At 44.1% G+C, this 22,677-nt stretch overlaps 1 protein-coding gene across 2 annotated transcripts in view; it reads left to right on the plus strand.

Annotated features, from left to right (window-relative positions):
- banp (BTG3 associated nuclear protein) overlaps positions 1-20,363 on the plus strand; it is a 41,545-nt gene extending 21,182 nt beyond the window's left edge. For both annotated transcript variants that reach the window (XM_074634230.1, XM_074634231.1), the window contains exons 12-13: positions 13,598-13,738; positions 19,312-20,363. In XM_074634230.1, coding sequence (XP_074490331.1) covers positions 13,598-13,738; positions 19,312-19,431 — 261 coding nt within the window. In that variant the 3' untranslated portion in view covers positions 19,432-20,363. The remainder of the gene's footprint in view (positions 1-13,597; positions 13,739-19,311) is intronic.
- Positions 20,364-22,677: the final 2,314 nt, after the last annotated feature.

Consider the following 22,677-nt stretch of genomic DNA (forward strand, 5'->3'; position numbering starts at 1 on the left):
TCTACTGTTAACCCTGCGATTGTTTAAACAGAGCATAAAATGATTATCACCTTGATACCTTCCCAGAGTTGTAAAATTCTTCCTCATAGTATTATAAACCGCTGTGTGCAGTGTTTTGGCATCTGATGAGTTTCGAAACTCATGGAACTAATGCTCAAACCAGCCGTATTTCATCGTCTCACCGGTACTTTAACAATAGGCCTCCACCAGCGCAGCTCCCTGAGTTTGAAGACCACATCGCTTCTTCCTTCCAACGTTGGTAGTAAAAATAGTCAAAAGTCTGTCAAAATAAAGTCTACAGCCTTAAATTCAGACTTTTTTGGAGTTATATTCGCCACTTGGTTGGCTCAGTCATATGCACTCTACTCATAATTCAGAAATTTCTGGCATGAACTGAAGGCAGAATAAGACGAAGGAGATTTTTCCATAGATATTATGCCAACGAAGAGACTTTAGAGGCTTAAGAACGTAATGCAAGTAACAACCTATTTGTTCACACTCAGTAGAGTAATGCCTTGATTTATTCAAATGTAGGAATGTGACTACAATAACTTCACTTTCTAAAGGATTACTGGACCTCCAGTCATGCACTTCAAAACTAAGACTACCCTTTCTATGTCACATATATGTCAGAATTTGGGGTGAAGAAGGCGTTACAAGCCACCCAGCGGGTGGATGTGCTTTCCGCTGCTCAGTTCTATATTTTATAGTCTGATTAAGACCTCAATCATCCAGTTCGCTCATTGTTTTGAAGCGCTATCGGCTATCCGTGTGCACGCACGTTTATGATGTGTGAATGCATATGCTTTGTTGTTTGTACTGTATAGTTTTATTGGCTGTTGTTTAGCAGTGTGTGCTTTCAGTTGACTGAGGTAGTCACCACACATCCCCACGCTCCTCTCTCTCACACCATAAAAACACACGCATGCTTGTGTCCTCAGATGACTTGCTCGCTGCAGCATTCCTCTCCGTCTCTCTCTCTAGGATTTTGGAAGTTATTGGCCAGAGTATGGTTTAGATTTTGCACCACAACACACCAGCAGTGACTCATATCAGGTCACAGAGTTTCATCAGCTCTATCATTTTTAGCTGTGTGGGATATGTGTAGGCACTAGTTTCTTGAAGATAGACACCAAAGGATGAGAGAACAAAAAGCTGCACAAAGGCCTCTATTCCCTCGGCAGTGTCTGGGAGCCTGATCCAATAAAAAGCTCTTTTATTTTCCCTTTCTATTTAGCTCATACTTTGATTGGGTCTGTAAAATGATATGAGCGCAGTGCCAAAACAAACACACACTGACTTATTCTTTAAACTTCATGTTGCAGGTCAAGCTTTTCACACACATACAGGGGTACACTACAGTGGCAGCGTTTCCTCACTTGCATGTTCTCATGGAGCGGAGTGCGCCCGACTCTTAGGTCAGCTCTTAAATCTGATGAACCCCAGAAAGCACATAAAGACACTCGAGGGAAACGGGGTCCAAAAAAGTATGATATTAGTGATAGCACTTAATCAAGGAGATAAATCACTTTGACCAGATATGGTCACATAGAAATGACAGATTACGTCTTTATCGTGATTGATGAAGTGTATCTTGGACCCGAATTTGTTAAGAACCTCGGACAAAGACAAAACAGATCAGACTTAATCCTGATGTGTGCTTTCTTAAGTGTCTAATGTGTGTGTTTACAGAGAGGCCTACATCAAATAGGCTATGTATGATGTCACTGTTTTTGTAATCTGGGAGAATAGTGCTGAGGCTGTGTTGGTGTAACCTAGCAGGAACAATTCATCACACAAGCTCTCTTTTTTTCTGTCTCTGAGGCGATTCTCCTCTCTTCCCTCTCTCCCTCTCTCTTCTTTTCATCTTCCCCCTGCTATATAGCTGTAGCTGTGGATACACCTGACTTTCACCAGCCATCTGCCGCATCCATCACTCCAGGTCACATGAACTGTCAGATGTTCACACTCTCAGGTTGAATCCTGGCCAATCCATTGCATCAAAAAAGAAAAGTTGTCGCGTTCTCCAGTTGTGATTTTCAGCTGTTCAACACAGATGTTTTTGCGCCTCTTAATTTATGCGAATAATTTTCACGGTTGTCTGCACCTTTTATTTTGTGTCTCTCTGCAGTATTTGTCCCATTGAGAGTCATTATTAAAATCCACATTCTTAGATGCTCTGGCTCATACTTGTGAGTTGTGTTTAGCCACAATCTGAATGCAAGAAGCATCGCTCATTTACTGGACAAAATCTCAAATTGAGGTGTCAAGTGTCCTTGAGAGGATGAATCTAAATCTGACCTCTTCACTAGGGATGGGTATGGGTAATGGATTGTTAAATTACTTGTGTGCATGCCAAATCAATCTATTTATACCTCCGGGCTGGCGACAGCTGTGGCCGGAGGCGTTATGTTTTCAGGTTGTCCGTCCGTCCTATTCTCGTGAACGCAGTATCTCAGGAATGTCTGGAGGGAATTCCTTCAGATTTGGCTCAAACGTCCACTTTGACTCAAAAAGATGAACTGATTAGCTGTTTGTGGTCAAACCGTCAAGGTCACTGTGACCTCACATTCGTCCCATTCTCGTGAACGTGATATCTCAGAAACGCCTTAAGGGAATTTCTTCAAATTTGGCACACTTGGACTCAAGGATGAACTGATTATATTTTAGTGGTCAAAGGTCAAAGATCAAGGTCACTGTGACTTCACGTCCGTCCCATTCTTGTGAATACGATATCTCAGGAACGCCTGATGGGAATTGTATTAAATCTGGCACAAACATCCACTTGGACTCAAGGTCCAAAGGTCACTGTCACGTTTTTGGCCATAACTCAAGAAGTCACATGCTAATTATTACTAATTCTAGTTATTAGTTGTTGTTTTTTTAAATGAAATAACACATATTGTGACTTCTCCCCTCAAAGCTGTCATTATATTGTCAACAGACTATGCAGACTGTCCCTTAAACATATGCTAGTCTTTGACTTTACATCATGGAAAATAGAAGTTGGTTTGCCACTCTGTTTGATGAGTTGTTTTAGTTCTGTTTATAAGGCTGCTACTCGCTCTGTTCAGTGCTCTATAATGTTCTGCACGGGCCTATTACGTACTGCCGTTGTGATGCATTTTTCTGTCCTCAGAAGTGTGAAGTATTCTCTCATGAATTACATTTCTGAGAATGCAATTTTTTGTGTTTTTTGGCAATACAGTTAGCATTGAGTGTGCATTGGGTGTGGATATCTGTTGTCATGCATTTTCAGTAGGATTAGTGCTGCACGGACAAGACTGCATTGATATAATAAATCTATTCATGCTGTCCAGTAGATGAACTGGTACTAATCATGCTTTGCTTACTGTTGCTCCAGAATGAACTTAAAACATGTTTTATGTCCAGTAAAAGATTAGTGAGAGGATTTGGGGTCTTGTTTAAGGATAAGGGGTCAAACCGCTGTTCCAGCTTTTATAACAAAAGAAACTGGGGTGTCTTTGTAGTTGAGGAGACGGCTGTGTAAAAACCCTGAGAGGTCTGAGGACTGACCCCTCTGTCTGCCCTCTGTCCACCCATCATGCTCTATATATTGTCACTGGAGATTTACTGCATGCAATGAACAGTGCACCGTGCTTCACGCATCTCACTATCCACTTTGTTTGTTTCGTCTTCTCATGCTACATCGAATCTGTGTAGTTCAGCTGCAGATGTTTCTGTATCCGCTTCCATGTCGGTCTGTGCCAACTTCGCCCTGAACTGTGCCAGCTGAAAGTCTGAACAAAAGTGGATCCAAAGTTCCCCCCGCCAGCCTATAAAAACCCTCTCATGCAGACGGAAGAGAAGGCAGACCCATGAAACCGTAAAATAACTAGTCTTTTACTGCACTCCCTGTCTGTCATAGCCTCTTATCTAGTGCCCCCCTCTCTCTCTCTGTGCTGTGATCTTACCCCGCACTGATGCGGACCAAATGGAGGATTGAAAGATGAAAGGAGCGACTGATGAGGAGGAGGGGAGATAGAAAAAAAGAGATGGGGAGAGGAAAGCCAGAGAAGGACACCGTCTGGAAGAGATGTTTTGTCCCGTTCATGATTGAAATCTGAGAGTAGTTGAGCCGTGAATCCGACAGAAACACATGCATGGTACCGGGTGTCACATAACAAATATTGAATATTGGTGCCCTCTGTTGGGCAAATATAATGTGCCCACAATGGCCTGGGATGCCCCCCTGTTCCCCTACCCATCATTGCTGTGACTCAATTAATATGTCACAACAAAAAAGAAACAAGAATAATGCAAACCTACAGAGGAGCTCACAGTTTGTATTCTGAGCACTCTGTGCAACCCCTGTCAGATAGCTGTAAGCCAACGCCGTGTCAGTCTGAAAAATCCAGCACATCTCAAGAGACCGCTTTAAAGCTTCGCCGGATTTATTGATCCTGTCATCCGACTGCTTCATTTACCGATGATGGACCTTAATGCCGCCCATCGGGGACTTTAGACGCGATCGTCAAGAGTCCGAAGACGGTCCCCCCACAACCTCACTTCCTTCTCCTAGTTGAACCTCCGCCACTCCTTCCTGTCAGCACATGTTGCGGTGCATCTGTTGGACCCTCCCAAGCGGCATTGTTCATGGTCACTGTGGGAACTGGGTCACAGAACAGAGTCCAGCTCGGCACCGGTCCCTTCGTCCGTGCTGCCAGGACCTGTAAACACAGAACCAGTCCAGGACCAGGACAAATACAGGCAGTATATTGTGTTGGAGTGACGGTGCACAGAGAAGGATGTGTCGATGAGTTGCTGAGAAAAATAGGGCCAACTCCTCTGAACTCATGTTGCACTGCATGTGTTGATACAGTTGAGTGAGTTTGTGCCAGAGACATCAGCTCCTCGATGCCTGTTGTCAGTTAGCTTCGGCGAAGGCCTGGTGTTCTAGAACGGTATCTCTTGATTTGTCATTTGTACACAAAAAGCAGATGCTTGAACAATCTGTGAGGTTAACCTCAGAGAATCAGGGTGTGAGTTGTGCTGGAATCAAACTGCTGGCCCGTAGCCCGAGTTACTCAGTTGTCCTTTTTCTCTCTCTGCTCAAGAATGTTGTTTCTAATGTGTAAGGGGCTGTTGAGATTCCCCGTGATTCACAGTCCGATGGGAGGGTAAAAATGAGATGAAAAGATACAAACAAGATGTTTTATGACCAATGTTTAGTGTAAGTGGGATGTACGTAAGCAGTCAAGGATTTAGAGGCCTAGTGGTGGATCCTGTTTCAAAGGAGTAGTGGTCTGCTTTGTGTCCTTGTGGCATCATGGCCCGGAGATAAAGGGCCACAGATCGGGGAATCCTTAGTTCTGAATGTGTGCGTAGGTGTGTGTGTGTGTGTGTGTTAATAACTCAGCAGTTCGGAGCAGTGCAGAGGAGGGTACCCCCAGTGGTGTTTTCTTTTGTCTTTGTGGGCAGAGCTCAGGGTCGCTGGGGTGTGTGTGAGTAAGAGGGACCAGATGTTTTCGATGCATTTCAGCGTGACTCACCGTCAGTACGGGCCTGATGCAGCCCTGCCTCACCAGTCCCAGTCCTGCAGTGCTCAACATCCATCAGTCTCAGCTTCAACAGCAGTTCTTACAGAAATAGTTATAGTGCATTTACATGAACTCTAGGTTAATCATAACCTCGTTAAAGTAACAACTTAATCAGGATATTTGACACACAATCAGAATAAGCATTTGATTACCAGAGCTAGATTACTCATCAGTCTTTCCAGTGACTCCTGGCATGTAAACGGCATAGTCTGATATTTTTTTTGTCTGCACACGAACCACAGAAATGGAGTGAAATGGATGCGTGAAGTATCGTGTTTGGAAAAAAGCAGCATGAATAGCAGTTGGGGAACAATAAAACTTGTTTTTCATGGAAAGGATAGAAGGACAGCTTACATACACTGCAACAAAAGGTGTTTTGTAAAATTCCGACTGCACATTCTTCTGCACATTAACGTGACTATTAAATAATTATGCCAGAGAAAGCACAATCCAGATGGTTTGAGATTGGATGTTACTTGATAGAGAGTCCTCTGAATGGTTTGTTTTGTTTCCTCTTTTACCAGCGCTGGCAAGTGTACAGGCAGCAGTAAAAGTGATGCGATGTATCAGCGAGTTAAAGACTCCAGTGTGCTACGTGCTGATGTGAGATGACAGATGTCTGTCACGGCTGATCTGAGCCCTGAAGTAGAGCTGTTGGATTCTTGGCTGCTGCGTGTCAAAGGGTGCTGATTTCTGGACAGATTGTTTGGAGGTTTGGGTGTACTGCTCAAAAGGTCACTCTTAGGTCGTCTGGACATGTTCAGTCTTAAAATCTAGTTTCCAAAGCATCTTCAGTTGTTTTGAATATTTAAAGCTTCAGTAGGCAGAACGTTTTTGGCGTCATTGGGCAAAAATCCCATAATAACCTTTCAGCATATTGTAATTCAAGTGTTCTGAGAGAAAACTAGACTTCTGCTCCTCCTCATGGCTCTGTGTTCAGGCTTTAAAACATCTAGCCCGTGACGGGAGACTTTGACCAATCACAGGTCATTTCAGAGAGAGAGAGAGCGTTCCTATTGGCTGTGCTCTGGCTGGTGGGCGGTGCTTGGTATTTCCTCAACTGATCTCAACATGGCTGCCGGGTCACAAACTTTCTCATTTTACAGCTAAACCGTGCACTATGAGATGATCCTGAGAACATCTGAGGAGAGAAATAGGCATTACAGTAACAGATTATTAATTCATATTTGATCAGCGCTGCCTAGTTTGACCGTTTGGTCGGAGTTCACGAGTGATTGACAGCTGGCTCTCATAGACGGCAGCTGGACAGCAGACCTCAGATCAGCTCTGACTGCTTGTTTTCCTCCGGTCTGTGAAATCTTGTAGTTGCAGTTTTAGACAAATAACTTTTTTTAATCATATGTGCTACATTTCTACCTGCTGCTGCTTTAACACCGTTCTGTTAAGCTTCTCTGTAAAAACAATTAAATAAATAAAAAAGATTCACACAATCATTCTCCGTTGAGAGGAGAGCTCCGTGAAAATAACAACGTTTAAGTCTTGGTTGCTGATTTATAGATTTGGAAGACGTACATCTTCCAGTAAAATATTAATTAGCGAGTGATTGACAGCTGCTCAGAGACGGCAAGGTTCCAGATCAGCTCTGATTGGTTGTTTTCCTCCGGTCTGGGAAATCTTGCAGATGCCGTTAGGAGCACCGGAGGACACCGGAGGACACATGAGGACACCGGAGGACACAGAGGAACATGATTAATTCCAGATTATTTGTTTTATAAACATAACTTTGTTTAATCATATTGGCTCCATTTCTACCCACTGCTGCTTTAAAGAGAAGTACCAGAACTGTAAACAGAATATCACTTCAACTGTGTAAATGACATTTAATTTAAGAAACATCTTGGCTTTCATCACTTTGCATTTATAGATCCTGTCTCAATACGAGATTAAATGACTTGTTAAGATGGGTGTTTTTTCTGCAGTGGGATATTTTGTTAGTGGAGTTTTACATCTCCTCTGGCTCCATCAAATTAAACGGGGTAATTAGAAACACGATAAAGTCATCATCTTAAATCACGACATTTACCGACGTTGTAAAAATGCCTTCGTCAATTACCCGGCCAAGTTTGGATCTGAGCTCGAGAACAGAGAAAACCTTCAATGGAACTTTCTTCCTCTTTGTTTTTTAAGGGGAACGACTCTTTATTACGGCTGTTATTTTTGTCATCAGTCCCCTTTTGATTTGCTGGTTCTGGATCAGAACTCAAGTCGAGGCTGGTTTTGTCGTAAAACCTCTCTGAGCCCCGTCTGAATCTGACTCCCAGTGTGCTGGTGGGAGTTGTGGAGCAAAGGATGCAAGGGGAGGGTTTGATTGGATGCAGGTGTTGAGCTCTGGTGTAGAAACAGTGTCAGGGTGTGGGTGGAGATGGGAAGCAGTGGGCCAGGTTACAAGGTCAGGGGTCCTGAAAGAGTTATAGTACGGATGCTTTTCAAAGAATAATGTGCGGACAGGAGATGGATGTATCAGTAATGTATGGTCATATCACTTATCAGAAGTCTGAACCTATAACTGCAAATACGTGATAGAATTCACAAATCATACATGAACAATGCATGATACTCTTTGGCTTCTATTTCAACTTCTGACATTTTGTTTGATTTGTATCACAAGCCCACTGTTGTCTATTCGATCCCATTATGAGCCGAGGCCAAGTAGAAATCAGAATAGTCCTCCGACTCAGAGGTAAAATAAAAGGCATCTGTAACTAAGAGTTAATGCCTGCAGTGAGACATATTTAGGACAGCGTGTTCATTTTCCCAGTCTACACGAAACAAGCACTCAGCACACCGCTGTGTCGATGGGCATCTTTACAGCCAAGTCTCAGCCAGGCCTCAGCCCCCCCCTCTACCCCCTCCTACCCACCCGGAGCTAGTGTTCCTGCTAGGACATCTGTCCACGGTTGGCAGTTGCAGATGTTGTTGACGGCTGTGAAGCTGAGAGGAAGTTCCAGCCACTCCAAAGTCTAAATGTTTCTTTTTTTCATTTCCCTGTTTTGTTTTTTTTCAGATCTGAAAGAAGAGGAAGTATCCCTTCGGGAATGATAGGAACCAGATTTGTGTGGCTCTCTTTTTGTAGAGCAAAAGTCTTTATGTGTTTTTGTTTCTTCTCGTGTTATGGGGGATTCCAGTGTACTTTGATTACAGCGAGGGTGAAGCAAACATACTCAGACACAAACACACACATGCACACTAAGCGGTTGACTCATAGTATCGTCCGATTCACAGCTGAGTTTAACTCAGACCTCCTGTGAGCCTGGGAATTGATGCCAGCTTGCACAAAGTATGTGCATTGCGGAAGCAGATTTTCTAATTGATGCAGCACTCTGACTGTTACCAAGGGAAGAGATGGAAATTCAGAGGCAGTGTGGTATTTCTGAACAACCCACATTTTCTTAAAGCCCTCTTTATTCAAGCTTAACTAGTTTCATATTATGTGAAAGGAGAAAAAAGAACATTTTCAAATCCTCAGACGGGCTCAGATGAGGGCTGGGCAACAAAGCCTTGTTTATCCAGTTGGTTATTGTCTTTCAGTCATGGAATCATGGATGTTTTTTTGCATTAAGCCGCTGTTGTTGTTCATGTTTGTGTCTTCGCTCTCCCATTGCTGTGTTTCCTTAGTGTCCTGGATCCATTACTGAGAGCATTACAGCATCAGCAAAAGATTTCTTTTTTTTTTTCTTTTCTTTTTTCTCAAGGCCATGGCAGCTAGCGAAGCCTGCAGAGAATTTAAGATGCTCTTGATTGTTCAGCGCTCTCCTCTCCAGTGCTGTGCTGCAGTATCATGGCCCTTTAATCCTGCTAGTCTGCTCTGCTCTTTGGACCTTCAGCACGGGGGGTGGCCCGCCAGCCGGCGCTGATTATTTAAGGGGTCCCAATCCCTAAAACTTTGAGGTCAACAGTAACTAATACACTTAAGACCTGCCGATGGCCCCCGTTCCTGACAAATTGAGCCCAATACGTCAAATCGAATATATTGGACTGCATTTTAAGTGAGTCATCCCGGCTCTTAGCTGAAAACTGAGGCAGTTAGGCAATCAAGGCAAGCCTGTAAAGTTTTCCCAGTGTCGAGGGACTTGCCTGCTCCAAGAAAGCCCCCTCAAACCTTTCTCACCTTGTTGTATAATGTATTAGTTTCTACGAACAATCTTTATTTGTTGCACAAGCAGAATAGTTTCTACCTCATAAAACCTCTCCCTAATACGATTTTTTGTTTTGCATCATTTCCAAACAACTTAATGATGATTATGTTCTATTAGCTGATTGAGGAGTAATTATCATCAGTACTCACAGAATCACATAACGCTGCTCAGTACTGTTTTATATGAACTTCCCACCTTGTGGTAATTATAGACAATAAATCAATACTAATTATTGCTTATAGGGGAAACAACATATCGTAATACAAGAGTGAAATTTATCCTCTGTTTACACTTTCCTGACATCTTCATGGAAGTGGATCTACGTCTCTTTAGCTTTTGATTGTTTTCGACTGAGTCACACTTTAAAGCCGAGCGTGACAGTATTACACCCAAACAGCGGAGAGGAGTTGATCTGACGAAGCGAGTCGTGGGACAGGATGTGGACCCGAGAAGTTCCTGTGTAATCGCCGCAGAGATCTCACACACCGTTCCAACTCTGTAAATGCTTTTGTGAGCCTCTGTGTGCTGCTCCTCACAGCTGAGAATGCAAACTGCTCTCAAATGGAGGTCGAGAATCTAATTGAGTTAGACAAGTGTTTACCATCTCAAGTATCAAACATAGAATCTCCTGAACTGCGGTAATTATACACATTCAGTGCAGACACATGGTTAGTGCTGGGGTTTGCACACACAGATACGTTCACATACATACGGCTGCAGACAGATGCGCACTTGGCAGAAGCTGCGTTTAATTCCTAATAGGAGGACAGTGTGATGAAGTGCGGGGATGAGGATGGATCTCTGTGGATGTCTGCCATGGAGAAACACTTGACAGCTGGCAATACATTTGGATTCTCACTGTTCTCAATGAGGTGACTGATCGAGCATTGTTTTCATGGATTCAGTCTCTGTGGGATAATCCCTATTTCAAGTATATATCATAGTATTTCGGGAAATCCGCTCATTCGGTGGTGCCAGGTTATCTTAGCTCAGACAGGAACGAGCTAGCTGTTTCCGCCTACTCCCAGTCTTTATGCTGAGATGCTAACTAGCTGCCAGCTCCAACTTAACAGTGCACAGACATGGCATTGATCTTCTCTTCTAACTCTCTGCACATAAGTGAATAAGCCTCTTTCCCAACATATCGAACTATTCCTTTAACAGTCTGATTACTGTTTACGCCAACCCTCCAGGCTAACGCTCTAATTGATCAGGAATGTTTTATGGGTCCTCTAACGCGATGATTCATTTGACACGGCTCAGTCTTCTGCTATATTAAGAGTCTCGCTCACTCAGCCTCGATCCATGTCTGAGCTCGAAGAGTCCTGGTTGTCTGATCTGGTGAGTCAGGCAGACTTCTTACACTAATAGCTTCCATCGGGCCGGCCGGGGCTGGCTGGGCCTGGCGCATTATGGTGATCAGGCGGCAGTTTTTGTGGTAAATCTGGCAAAGTCTCTTAGATGACGAGGCAAGTCGGCGGGTTGAGTGCGGGAGGGGGGGGGGGGTTAACTGAACCTTTGGAGCCCGTCGCTAACTCATAACTTCAAAGCCAAGGTTGGACTGGGGGTTGGGATGCAGTGTGGGACTCTGGGATTGGACGGGTTAGGGGGCAACAAACATCATCTGTAATTGAGGTTTGTGAGGTTTGGGTTTTTCTGCAGGCTTGCATATTCCCCCTTAAAGTTTAATGTCTGTTGAGCGTGTCCCAGCCAGTCCCAGTCCTGAGCGCAGCTGGAAGAGGACTGAGCTGGAGACGCAGACCTCACACAACATCGCAGAGAAAGCACACAAAGACAACATCCATGGAACCTGCCAGACAGGAGACACTGAATGAGGCCTGTGTTCAGTCCAAGGCCATGAAACTGGGGAAAATAGAAATGAGGCCGAGCCGTCGGTTCATGTAGGAATGCCTTTTATTTCAAACCAGTTACCCCCCTCCCCCCCCCATCCCCATTCTCTGAGAAAACCTCTTGTTGGAAAGCCCTGGGCCACATTGGAGGGTAGTAGTGTGGTCTCTGACGGGGATGCACAGTCATCAACCGAACATCTGTATCAGCTGATGTTTGCCTTGTTGACTGCCATCGGCCTATCAGCAGTAGCCGATGTTAATCTGTTGTGTCGCATCAATTTTGCGCTGGTGGCTAAATGTTAGGGGTGGGGAAAAAAATCAATTCGGACAGGACAGGAAACCTTGTCGTATTGCGGTAACGTGGCGGTGGAGCCGGCCGTCGCTCTCGTCTCCGTGGTCAAATGGGCCGACGCTACGACTGTAGAGCACCCAGATACTGACATTTATGTTAAATGCAGTCAAACGGCCCCGATGGAGCTGACCATGGATGGATAAAGAGAACGCAGCTGACGGGAGAGCTAGAGACAGACTTGAGCTAGACTTGGAGAAGTTAGAGGAAGTAGACACGTGGGACTACGTCCGCTTTTCAAAACAAGGTGTTAACAAAGGGAACTGTATATACAAAATACATCTATGGAAATAAGATTGAGGGCTGCGCAACTACTGAAACAATCCTCTCATTGAGTCGGTAGTTGTACAGCAGCTAGAAAGGCATTTGAAGCAGTTATATTTCAAAAAAATATATATATTTTTCATGTGAAAGAAGGTTATATTAAAGGTTATATTAAAGGTTATATTAAAGGTTATATTAAAGGGTATTTCATAGATTTGTATGATTGAATTTGTGCTCATTCTACTTCAAAACAGTCCAGTTGTTTTTTCTTTATAGTGAAGATGTCTTTGTTCCTCTGGCCCGACAGGGGGAATAAATACCAACAAAACAAAAAACAACAACAGAAAAAGCATCGGCTATCGGCCAAATTATTATTTGAAGTATCGTCTCGGCCATGTATTTCACAATCGGTGCATCCCTATGAGCAAGCACAAAGCCGAGTCAGTGGTTTCTCTCCATCCGTCTTTTTCTGAGTCCGTGTTGACAGGAGGGTTGTATGTTAATTAGTATGTCTGTTGTCACATGGGAGATATGCTTTCCTAATTAACAGCAGCACCATGCTAAACCCGTAGCATGTGTGTGTGCGTGCATACACTTGTGCAAAGTCACACATGTGTTGCCCTCTATGTGTTGGTGGTTACAGTCTATCTATAGGAATAGCACACAACAAACTATAGGAATACCCAACAACGCTCCAGCTGCACTGAGCTTCTCTGTAATTAGCGCGTTAAAGCCTCAGAGCTCCAACGTCGCCTGGCGGACTTTAAGCGCTGTGGGAGATTAGGATCCCCCTGCGATGTCTCACTCTCCATTCTCTGCCAATTTCTGTTATTTGTCTTTGTTTAAATATGGCTAAAATTAGAGGAACCCAAATAATAAAAATGAATCCTAACTAGCATATCATGTTATGGAGCCTCGGAAAACAAAACTTGTAAAAATATAACTGAATTGAATGGACCATAAAGTTCCTCTCCAGCTCAACGTATAAACAGAGGGCGGGATGAGAAGCAGTGAGAACAGCGGGACTGAAATGTTTATTTACGTCACTCCGATGCCGCCGCATGACTCTTTCCTTGCCGCAGAAAGTTCCTTGGTGTGTTTGTGTGACAGCGGGCTTGTACACACTGATGGCTGCAATCAATAAAAGAACATAAACACATCAGATAGGACATAAATGAGGCTTTCTGCTGTTTGTTTTTTATTTGTTTCTTGTTTCCAATGGTGTGTGCTGTAGATCATCACAGAGTCAGCCTGATTATTGCTTTTTAAACTCAGCAGCGTGAAGCTGATGAGGGGGGCGTTTTTATTCGGATCTATTACAGTTTTATGAGAGCAGATTGATTGATGATAAATGTGGAGTGAAAACAGTAATGGTTGACTATTCTTTTGTCCTCTCTCTTCTTGTCTGTCCTATAGGTGCTGCGTGGGGCTCAGCTCATAGCGGTGGCATCAGCTGATGGCGGAGCCACCGCAGTAGAGGGCTCCCCCCTCCCACCTGACATCCAAGTGCAGTACGTCCAACTAGCCCCCGTCACAGAGCACACAGCTGCCGTACAGGTAAAACAGCACACGCACAAACACAAACTCCTCCAGGCTCTCGTACACGTGTACACAGACACAGCTTGTTTGTAACTGGGTAGCGTTCCAAGTGCTGGAGTATGCATCTATCGTCTGAGGTGAAACAGAACCCGGTACTAATCTGAATCAGTCCCACTACACGTGTTTGTTTTCTAAGCAATCCATAATAAATAAGCGTTTCTTTTCCCTCCATCTGAAGCACACACTGTAGATCAGGAGTCTGTCATCAGTGATGCCATTAATCTGTGCTGTATTGGCCAGAAGATACAAGTCCCACGATGTTGTGGTTGTTTTTTTTAGTACTCTGATGTGGAGAAGTAACAGAGATAAACTGAAATGTACAGAAAGTGCTTCTGTTCCAAACCAGGAAATCTTGTTTTTCAAGATTCATTTTATACAAAGACGTTCTACATGTGTAAAATCAGCCAGGAAAGCTGCTAGGAAGTTGGAGGAGTATCTTTTTTTGATGAGTTTGCTTTTAAAAGTAACTTCAATTTTACTAAAAAACACGTGTCCTCTGGATAATTCAATGATCCTACAGCGTTCTGTTTTAACCCATCAGTTATAAATAGTCACATCAGCTGTCTCTGGTCATTGTCATTCCACACAAACAACAAACCACCACCTCAAGTCATAAACAACTGATACAAATCCAAAAGGGAATTGATTGAACTATCCTACAAAGCTCAGCCTCTCACATCCGCCTGCCAGTCGTGGCACAGGAAACTGAATTCTTGGTGAAGCTTTTATTCTCGCTGCAGCGCTCGTTGGAACTCATAGTTTCACGTGCACCGTCGTGTGTCTTTGATTTCTTTTTAACTGAACCGTAATCCAGAGTTGCTGTTTGTTTGTACTGATGACTCAACCAGGAGAATATCATGCCCATCCCAGAGTTGGAAACGCTTCGATGGCCATTCACCTCACATTGCTTGACACCCGTTTTTCAACACTATACAGCCATCCAATTGGAACAGTGGATCGTTGTGCTTGTGACCAAGCACCAAAACACTTTTATTCGTGCTTAAGAAAAGTGCTGCAGTGTATTTTATGAAAATACAGTATGTGTGAACGATTTTGTCTAGAGCGGCATGGTGGTGCAGTGGTTAGCACTGTTGCCTTACAGCAAGAGGGTCGCAGGTTCAAACCCGGCTTGGGGCCCTTCTGTGTGGAGTTAGCATGTTCTCACCGTGTTAGCGTGGGTTTTCTCTGGGTTCTCCGGTTTCCTCCCACAGTCCAAAGACATGCAGGTTACATTAAGGTGACCTAGTGTGTCTAAATGTCCCGTATAAGGATATTATTTTGAAACATTTTCTTCACCGATAACCGACCCTCGTTAACCGATGATTAACCGTTAACTGACAAGAACTGTGCCTCGCATGCAGCGGTGTACCAGCTGCGGGAGCACAACAGATATTGGTTGACGGGAGTCTCCAGTTCACCGTCCGGGAGCGTTAACTTAGCAGCTACGATGCTGCGTTCACTGTCTCCAGTTCACCATCCGGGAGCGTTAACTTAGCAGCTCCGATGCTGCGTGTAGTGTCGCGGACATGCAGCCACTTTCCCAGTAAAAGTCTCCACCGCACATTTAGTTTAGTTTAGCAGGTTGTCAGCTGTGTGTCTGCCCGGCGGAACTTTAGCGAGTGTCCAACAAACAGTGTGTGTGTTTGTGCTACGTTAGCAGCTCTAGCATTGCCGGAGGCTTCGTGCTCGCCGCCGTGAGGTTGTTGGTGGCGTTCTAGTTGTGATCGTAGGTGTAGCAGTGTGTGTTCAGTTTATTTGTCGGTGAATAAATGCTATGAAACTACCACTCCTCCGCTCAAGAGAGCTGGAGCTGTTCTTTTAATACATCCATGGAGAGACCGGAGCCGACTTCCTGTTTCCTGCAACTCCGGCTCCACCTCTTAAGGTGGGCTGTTAAGGTGGACCAGCTTTTCTCCTTAAAGAGACGAGCCGCTCCTCTGAGCCGCTCAGCTTTTGAGTTAATTATTAACATTTCTTTTAACCGATAGCGTTAATCGGTTAAAATGCTTAATGTCGGTTAACGGTTAGCGGTTACAGATAATGGAAAGATGGATGGAATTTAATCACGTTTTTTTTTTTTAAATGTCCCTGTTTCATAAATGCTGACATTAACTTTAAATGATTAAGTGAAACATACGTTCTCTCTAAAGCTGAAAATGCTCTTTTTAATGGCGTGGCCAATAGTTTATTTTAATTGTTGTTATACAGAATAATCATGCTCTACCTACCTACAATTTAAAAAGAGCTCATCCTTTCAGGTCACATTGTTCCACTTTTAGGAATCCATACATGTGTTCTTCCCTCGCGTCATTTTTCTGTTCTTCTGTGGAGAACTAAGAAGCTGACTAGCAGCCAAAGTGTCTGGTCGTCGGGGCCCGACACCTGCCTTCTTTTGTGCTACAACGGTTTGATCAGCTTCATAATGAGGCAGAATAAATCCTGTAATATTTCATTCATAATTACCGTAATGTTGAAATGGAAATATGCATGTAATTTCTGCAATTTAGCTAAAACCACTTGCAGGTACTCTGGGTCCGCTTTTCCACTGTTGTCATAATTTTGCTCAAATCAAATGCACTCAGCTTTCAGTCGTTATGACGGCTGTTTGGACAAACAGTAATTTAACGTCATAAAGTGGAGTGGATGGAGTGTTTAAGAGGAGAAGAGTAGTGATTAGTAGATACGCCTAAAATCCCTTGATGATCAGGCTGTTTTGAGCAACATGTGGAATCAGGATGGTGAGCAGACACGCGGCATGATGGCCTTTGAAGTGGTCAGATCGACTCTGAGGAATATAAAAGAACCGCACTTTTCCATTGTTCTCTCTGCTTTTCGTTTTCCCCAAATATGTTGAATATCACATTTTCTCCTTACTGCTCAAATGGGTACCTTATAGTCCCGATGGGAGTCTTTGTTGTGTTGTTTAGTATAAACAGAGAGAAGTTGAAATGATTCGTGGCTGTGTAAAGTACCACTTCCATCCTGATATGGATCTCCCTGCAGGCAGCCCGTTTCTCTGTTCAAACTTTGCTCTCTCAGTGAGACCCTGACTTGTTGTCCTTTTGTTTCTGCAGTTGTCTAGGTGATTGGTTCTCTGCCCCTGTGAGCGTAGAGGTGATTAAAGCATCCCTGTATTGATTAATTGTTTTGGGTGTGGATCATACACAAACTGATAGAAGCATTGATTGCCACCGATACACTGCATTCCAAGGTCTGCGCTCCATGTTGCTCGGTGCAGCAATCAAACTGTTTGTTTACTCGACTGATTTCATTTGAATGGATTTTTAGGTTTAAAAAAAAGAGCTCATTTTTTCCCCTAATGTTTGATTGTACACAGATCTCAACAGAAATCAACAAAGTAGGCAGAAGGTCTGATCAGTCATCAGCATTGTGTTCGGTGGAGTTTGGGTTAGGCGAGGACGCGAATGAGACGGCTTGTGTTTATTGATCAAACAACATTTAAACTCGATTTTAAACCAGATGCACATTAGACGTCAGTGCCAAAATAACATATGGCGTCAAGTGCCAAGAAAATAAGCTGGTGCTAAGAGACATCCAGTATGTTCGAGTAGACTTCTCTTTTTCATTTTCCATTTTTTTTAAGCTTGCCTTAAAGGACCCTACCTAGATCTATCCAACCAATAATCAATCACGTGGCAAAATATGTTACGCATACAATTAAAGCTGCAGTAGTCAGTATATGGTTTGGCATCATTGGGCAAAAATCCCATAATAACCTTTCAGCATATTGTAATTCAAGTGTTCTGAGAGATAACTAGACTTCTGCTCTCCTCATGGCTCTGTTTACAGGCTTTAGAACATCTAGCCCGTGACGGGAGACTTTGACCAATCACAGGTCATTTCAGAGAGAGAGCGTTCCTATTGGCTGAGCTCCGGTCATGTGACCAGAACTTGGCGTTCCTTCACCAGATTTCACAATGGCGGCGGCGTCACAAACTTTCTCATGTTCCTGCTAAACCGTGCACTACAAGATGATTCTGAGAACATCTGAGGAGAGAAATAGACATTAACGTAACAGAATATTGATTCATATCTGATCAGCGCTGCCTAGTTTCACCGTTTGGTCGGAGTTCAGAGTGATTGACAGCCGGCTCTAGACGGCAGCTGGACAGCAGACCTCAGATCAGCTCTTACTGCTTGTTTTCCTCCGGTCTGTGAAATCTTGCAGATGCCGTTAGGAGCACCGGAGGACACAGAGGAACATGATTTTTTTCAGATTACCTGTTTCATGCACTACTGTCACCATACAGCGACCGTTTTATAAAAATAACTTTTTATAATCATATTTGCTCCAATCTGTCTACTGCTGCTTTAAAACACTTTGGCGTAAATACAGACACAGACTAACGTTGACTAATTAGAAATAGAAATACCTGAAACTGTATTGCAGAGAAGCGTTGGTCAGCCCGTGTGGGATCACAGATGCTTGGCCCGGCCTGCCTGGTTCAGGCTGGGTTATTATCACAGTTGGGTTTTGATGTCCTAGAGGGTAAACACTGCTGGATCTTAGTTCAAAGTTCAGAAGAAGGTTAGCGCTGTTCTTTTTCCCCTTTTTCTGAAAAGTGTTGAATGGAGAGAATCGCTCTCATCTGTCTCCAGACATGTGGTAGCATTTATACAAGTTCTTGAAAAATGACTTAGGCTTTTTGTATTTATTTATCTCTGCATTTTTTTCCTCCCCCTTTATTGAATAGTTTCCATGACTCAATCTAGATGAAGTAGGGGGCGACACTCGCTGATGTTTTGGCATTCAGAGGGGGAAGTTCTGCAAGTTGGTGATAATGTTTTGATGCAACATGGTTTACCTCCAGCTCAGGTCTAAAGTCGGGACTGCGTTGGATCCATGAGTGTTTCTAAATGGAAAACAAGGTCAGTTCATCATGTCCAGTGTCTGAATGCTCAGTGAAAAACACGGATCCATATGAGTTTGACTTGGCCTCTTTAGCGCCGGTGGTTACAGTGTGTCAGCCTCATGTGTTGTTGCATTGTGTGCAGCTGTGCTCCACTCGATGCCGTTGTCTAGTGACAGCATGCTGGGCTGGAGGGAGGATTAAATGCTGCAGGTGTGTTTAGGGAACCTCTGGCGTGCATTCGAGGAAGGAGTGAGTCACTCTTCATGGTCATCATCCAGGACTGAGTCATGAACCTCTCATCTTTTTTGAGGGGTTTTTACCAGCACAATACTTCGCTCTGTCTGACACCAGAGAGACAGTCGGAGGGCATTACAATACAAAGAGCTCATCACTTGTCAAGTCTCTCTCCACCAACTGTCTTCCTCTTTCTTCTCTCTGATATATCTCTTCTCTAATCTCTGCTGTCATTCCTCTCTGCTCCTTCTATCTTCGGTCCATTCACTGTGGTTGTCTCCCACAATGACACAGTAGGGTTTGGTCTCCGTCTGTTACTTACAGCCTTTTTTCATAATTGCACTGATTAACTGGAGCGGGATGCTACGTCACCTCTTCCCAATTCTCACCTGTTCCCTCTCCTCTCTCTCTCCTGTGTCTCAGGCTGCTGAGCTGGCCCCGGCCCTGCAGGCGGACATGGAGGTGAAAGAGGCCATCCAGGGTGCCATCCAGGGAGAGAGCGGCGACCAGGTGGTCCAGATCGTCACCTCCGTGGCCACCTGAGAGCCCCGTCTGGTTCCACACAGCCAAGAACTCTGCTTCACAGCACGGCCTGACACGTCTCAGAGGTCGACCAAGTCTGACATGCAAAGAAATGATTTTATAATAAATACTGAAGGTCACTGATGAAACACAGGGAAGAAGCATTCTTCTGCTTTTTTGTTTTGTTTGTTTACCCCTGCAAACTCCTCAATCCGCTGCCAACCAGATGTCGCACTGTGGAAATGTTTGCCGAGAACTTGAAAAGGCAGCGATGCTCCAAAATCAACTGTGGTGTTTCTGGTGTTTTCACCAGAAGGACCTGACCTACAGCAGAATACACAACGGGATTATTGTCTATCCAGGGAGGACGCTACTTATGCAGACCATCACCCCGCCACTTCATCAGCACACATGCTTGTTTACATCAACTTTTGGAAAATACTGAAGTTATTTGGAGTTAAGCCGTTTGGCTAACCCCGAAAAAAAACCCATGAGGGTTTTAAAACCCCCGAATCCAACCTCAAACAAGCAGCACTGTGCTCCATCTCTCGTCATGTCTTGTCACGCTGGACTGCAGTGGAAAGTAGATTTAGCTGAGCAAAGCTTCTCTCGGTTGTGATTAATTTGGTTTCCGTCACTCTCCGTGATTCAGTCCGTACCATGTCTCCCGGCCGCTCCTTCCTTTTACTTTGCTCTTCTTGTTTTCACATTGCTTTAGCCGCACAGCTTTGTTTGTTTGTTTGATTTATCTTAATTGTAACATGCCGACATTTTGGAGGAGCTTTCATTTTGGAGGTAGAAGACCATGAAATAGAAGAGCTGGTGCCAGTGGTAGACGGTACAAGATGCTGGTAGAAAACCAAGGAAACCTTGAAGTTGTTTATTCCCCCGCAGTTTTGTCTCTGTAAAAGATACACTCATGTGAATAAAACATGTTTGTGGTTGCCATAAAAGTGTGTTTTTATTTTGGTTTTTCTCTTTATTCCCAACCATGGTCAACAGAATGGCTTCAAAGATGTCCAAGACATGACTTTGCTTTCATCCACTACAAATAGACAATTGAAGAGAGCACAAAATGATAGTTTGGTTTTGAGGTCTTGTTTCAAGTTGAGCTAATTTACTGTATTTAGTATTTTTGAAGTAACTATGTGTCATGTCAACAGCAATAACCATAGGATTAGGCTACTGTACTGTCAGCTATCCAGACATTTTAAAGCTACATGGTTACATGGTTTCAACAAGACATAAATATTTTGGCCTCATTATAGCAGCGTCTGAACTGTAATTACATTTCTTCTAAATCCACTCTGTGCCCGCTGCATGTTTCTTTCTGTCAGTAAAGACACAGAATGTGTTGTTGTGTTGTTTTGGAGAGAAGCTCCACTAATGATGAATATCTGCAGTCAGCAATAAAAGAGATAAGCGAGACACTCTTGAGGCAGTGTGTTGGTTTGGGGAAGTTTCCCATGCTCAGAGTGATGTAATAGTGTATTTTGGAGTTGGGGAAAGAACCAGGCGACAAAATGAACTTGATAAAACAACATCCACGGTCTTGGCTGCTTCCTCTTGTTTCCTCTCAGTCTGTTGTTGCCGTCTCTGACCTCCTTTAACTGCCTCTTCATCTTCTTCATCCCCCTCACCGGCTCTCTTACGTATTCCTCTTCTCCCACTCAACTTGTGTTTTCCTCTTTCTCCTCGGGAAGCCGTGCTAAAGTCCATTTACTCCCCCTTTTAATATGATACACTAAGCTGGGCTAAAATTTAGAGTGGTGGCCCTTTAAGCTAATCTCGATGTAGGCGAGTTAAAATGTTGGCTTGGACAACTGTCTCTCCCCCCCCAGTGACCCCCTCCATTAAATGGTGGACTTGGAAGGGAACAGCCTCTGCTCGTAACGGCCCTCTGCTCTTCGCTTTTACAACCCTGGGCTCCATCCAGGAGCTGGAGTGGTTACCATAGCGACGGACCCTCTCTCTGGCTGCCACTGAGATAACCTGTTGAAAACAGAAATGAATGATGGATGGAGAGATGAGATTGTTTGGACGCAGACTGCATGTTGGAGGAGAAGGAGCGGAGTGATGGACGGAGACCAGGCGGTGTGTCTTTCTCCTTCCTTCTCTCAGCAGCTCTGTGTTCTCCTGCAGCGACAGCGGCGCCGCTGGCATCTGCTTCAACATGCAAGTACTAACCCTCTGCAACTCGCATTGGCTTTTACTTCACCCCGCTCAGCCTTTTTTATAAGGCTGGAGGAGTTATCTCCGGATGCGTAAAGATGAGCGAACGTATCTGTTGGAGCAGAAATGTCCAAACAGAATGCGTCTCCTGGATCATAAATCAGCAACTGTTAATCTCGGGGGAACAAAGCGTCCCGCAGCCAGAATTTATCCGTCTTGTGCCAGCGGACAGATTACACCAGAGCGGCTGTGTCAAAGTCTACAGCGCATACACGTACACGTTCTCACTTGCTAAAAAGGTCACAAACTTTGCCTTCGGAAACATCTCTGTCTGATTGTGTTTCCTGTTGCATGTGAGGAGAGTGTATTTAGCTTTATAGACATTAAATTATGAGGATTCTGGATGTATATTTTGGCTCTATTCTTGAATTAGACTGCGGCGAGTCAGGGGAAGTTCAGCAACATGTCTGTTGTTACGTGCATCATAAAATAGAAAAGGGCTGCTGGATGTTGAACGTCCAAAAATTGTAGCTATGGTTAATACTTTAACTGTCATTTTGATTGCTCAATAAAAGATGACAAACTGCTAAAAAGATCTCTCTTGAGCATCCATTTTTATTCCTCTGCAGAAGGTCAAGGTCACTGTGACCTCCATCCTCATGTACGTGATATCTCAGGAACGCCTTGAGGGAATTTCATTACAATGGACATCACAAATGTCCACTTGGACTCAAGCATGAACTGCTCCGTCCCTTCCTGAAGAGGGCTTCGGTGTTGTGAGTCCAGTCTCACTGGAAATTATTCACTGGAATCATACATGTTAAAGGGACTGTTTGTAACTTCTTACACGTATAAATCATTGCGGGTCGGTGTCTCATGCGCGTTTGTGTGTGTCTACGCTGTTCAGACTCAGACTCCAACACAAACTACACTGAAGCACCAAAACCTCTTGGTTGTATCTAGTGAAGCCCGTCTGTTAAACAGTGTTGGCCGCGGTCGGAGGACGCGGGGGAGACCATAGCTTTGGTCTCCAGGACCGGAGTCTCTGCTGTACTCTGCTCCTCTGCTCCTCTGCCTGCCTTCACTCACACACCA

The sequence above is a fragment of the Sebastes fasciatus genome, chromosome 4, assembly GCF_043250625.1.
Source record: "Sebastes fasciatus isolate fSebFas1 chromosome 4, fSebFas1.pri, whole genome shotgun sequence".
Lineage (NCBI taxonomy): Eukaryota > Metazoa > Chordata > Actinopteri > Perciformes > Sebastidae > Sebastes > Sebastes fasciatus.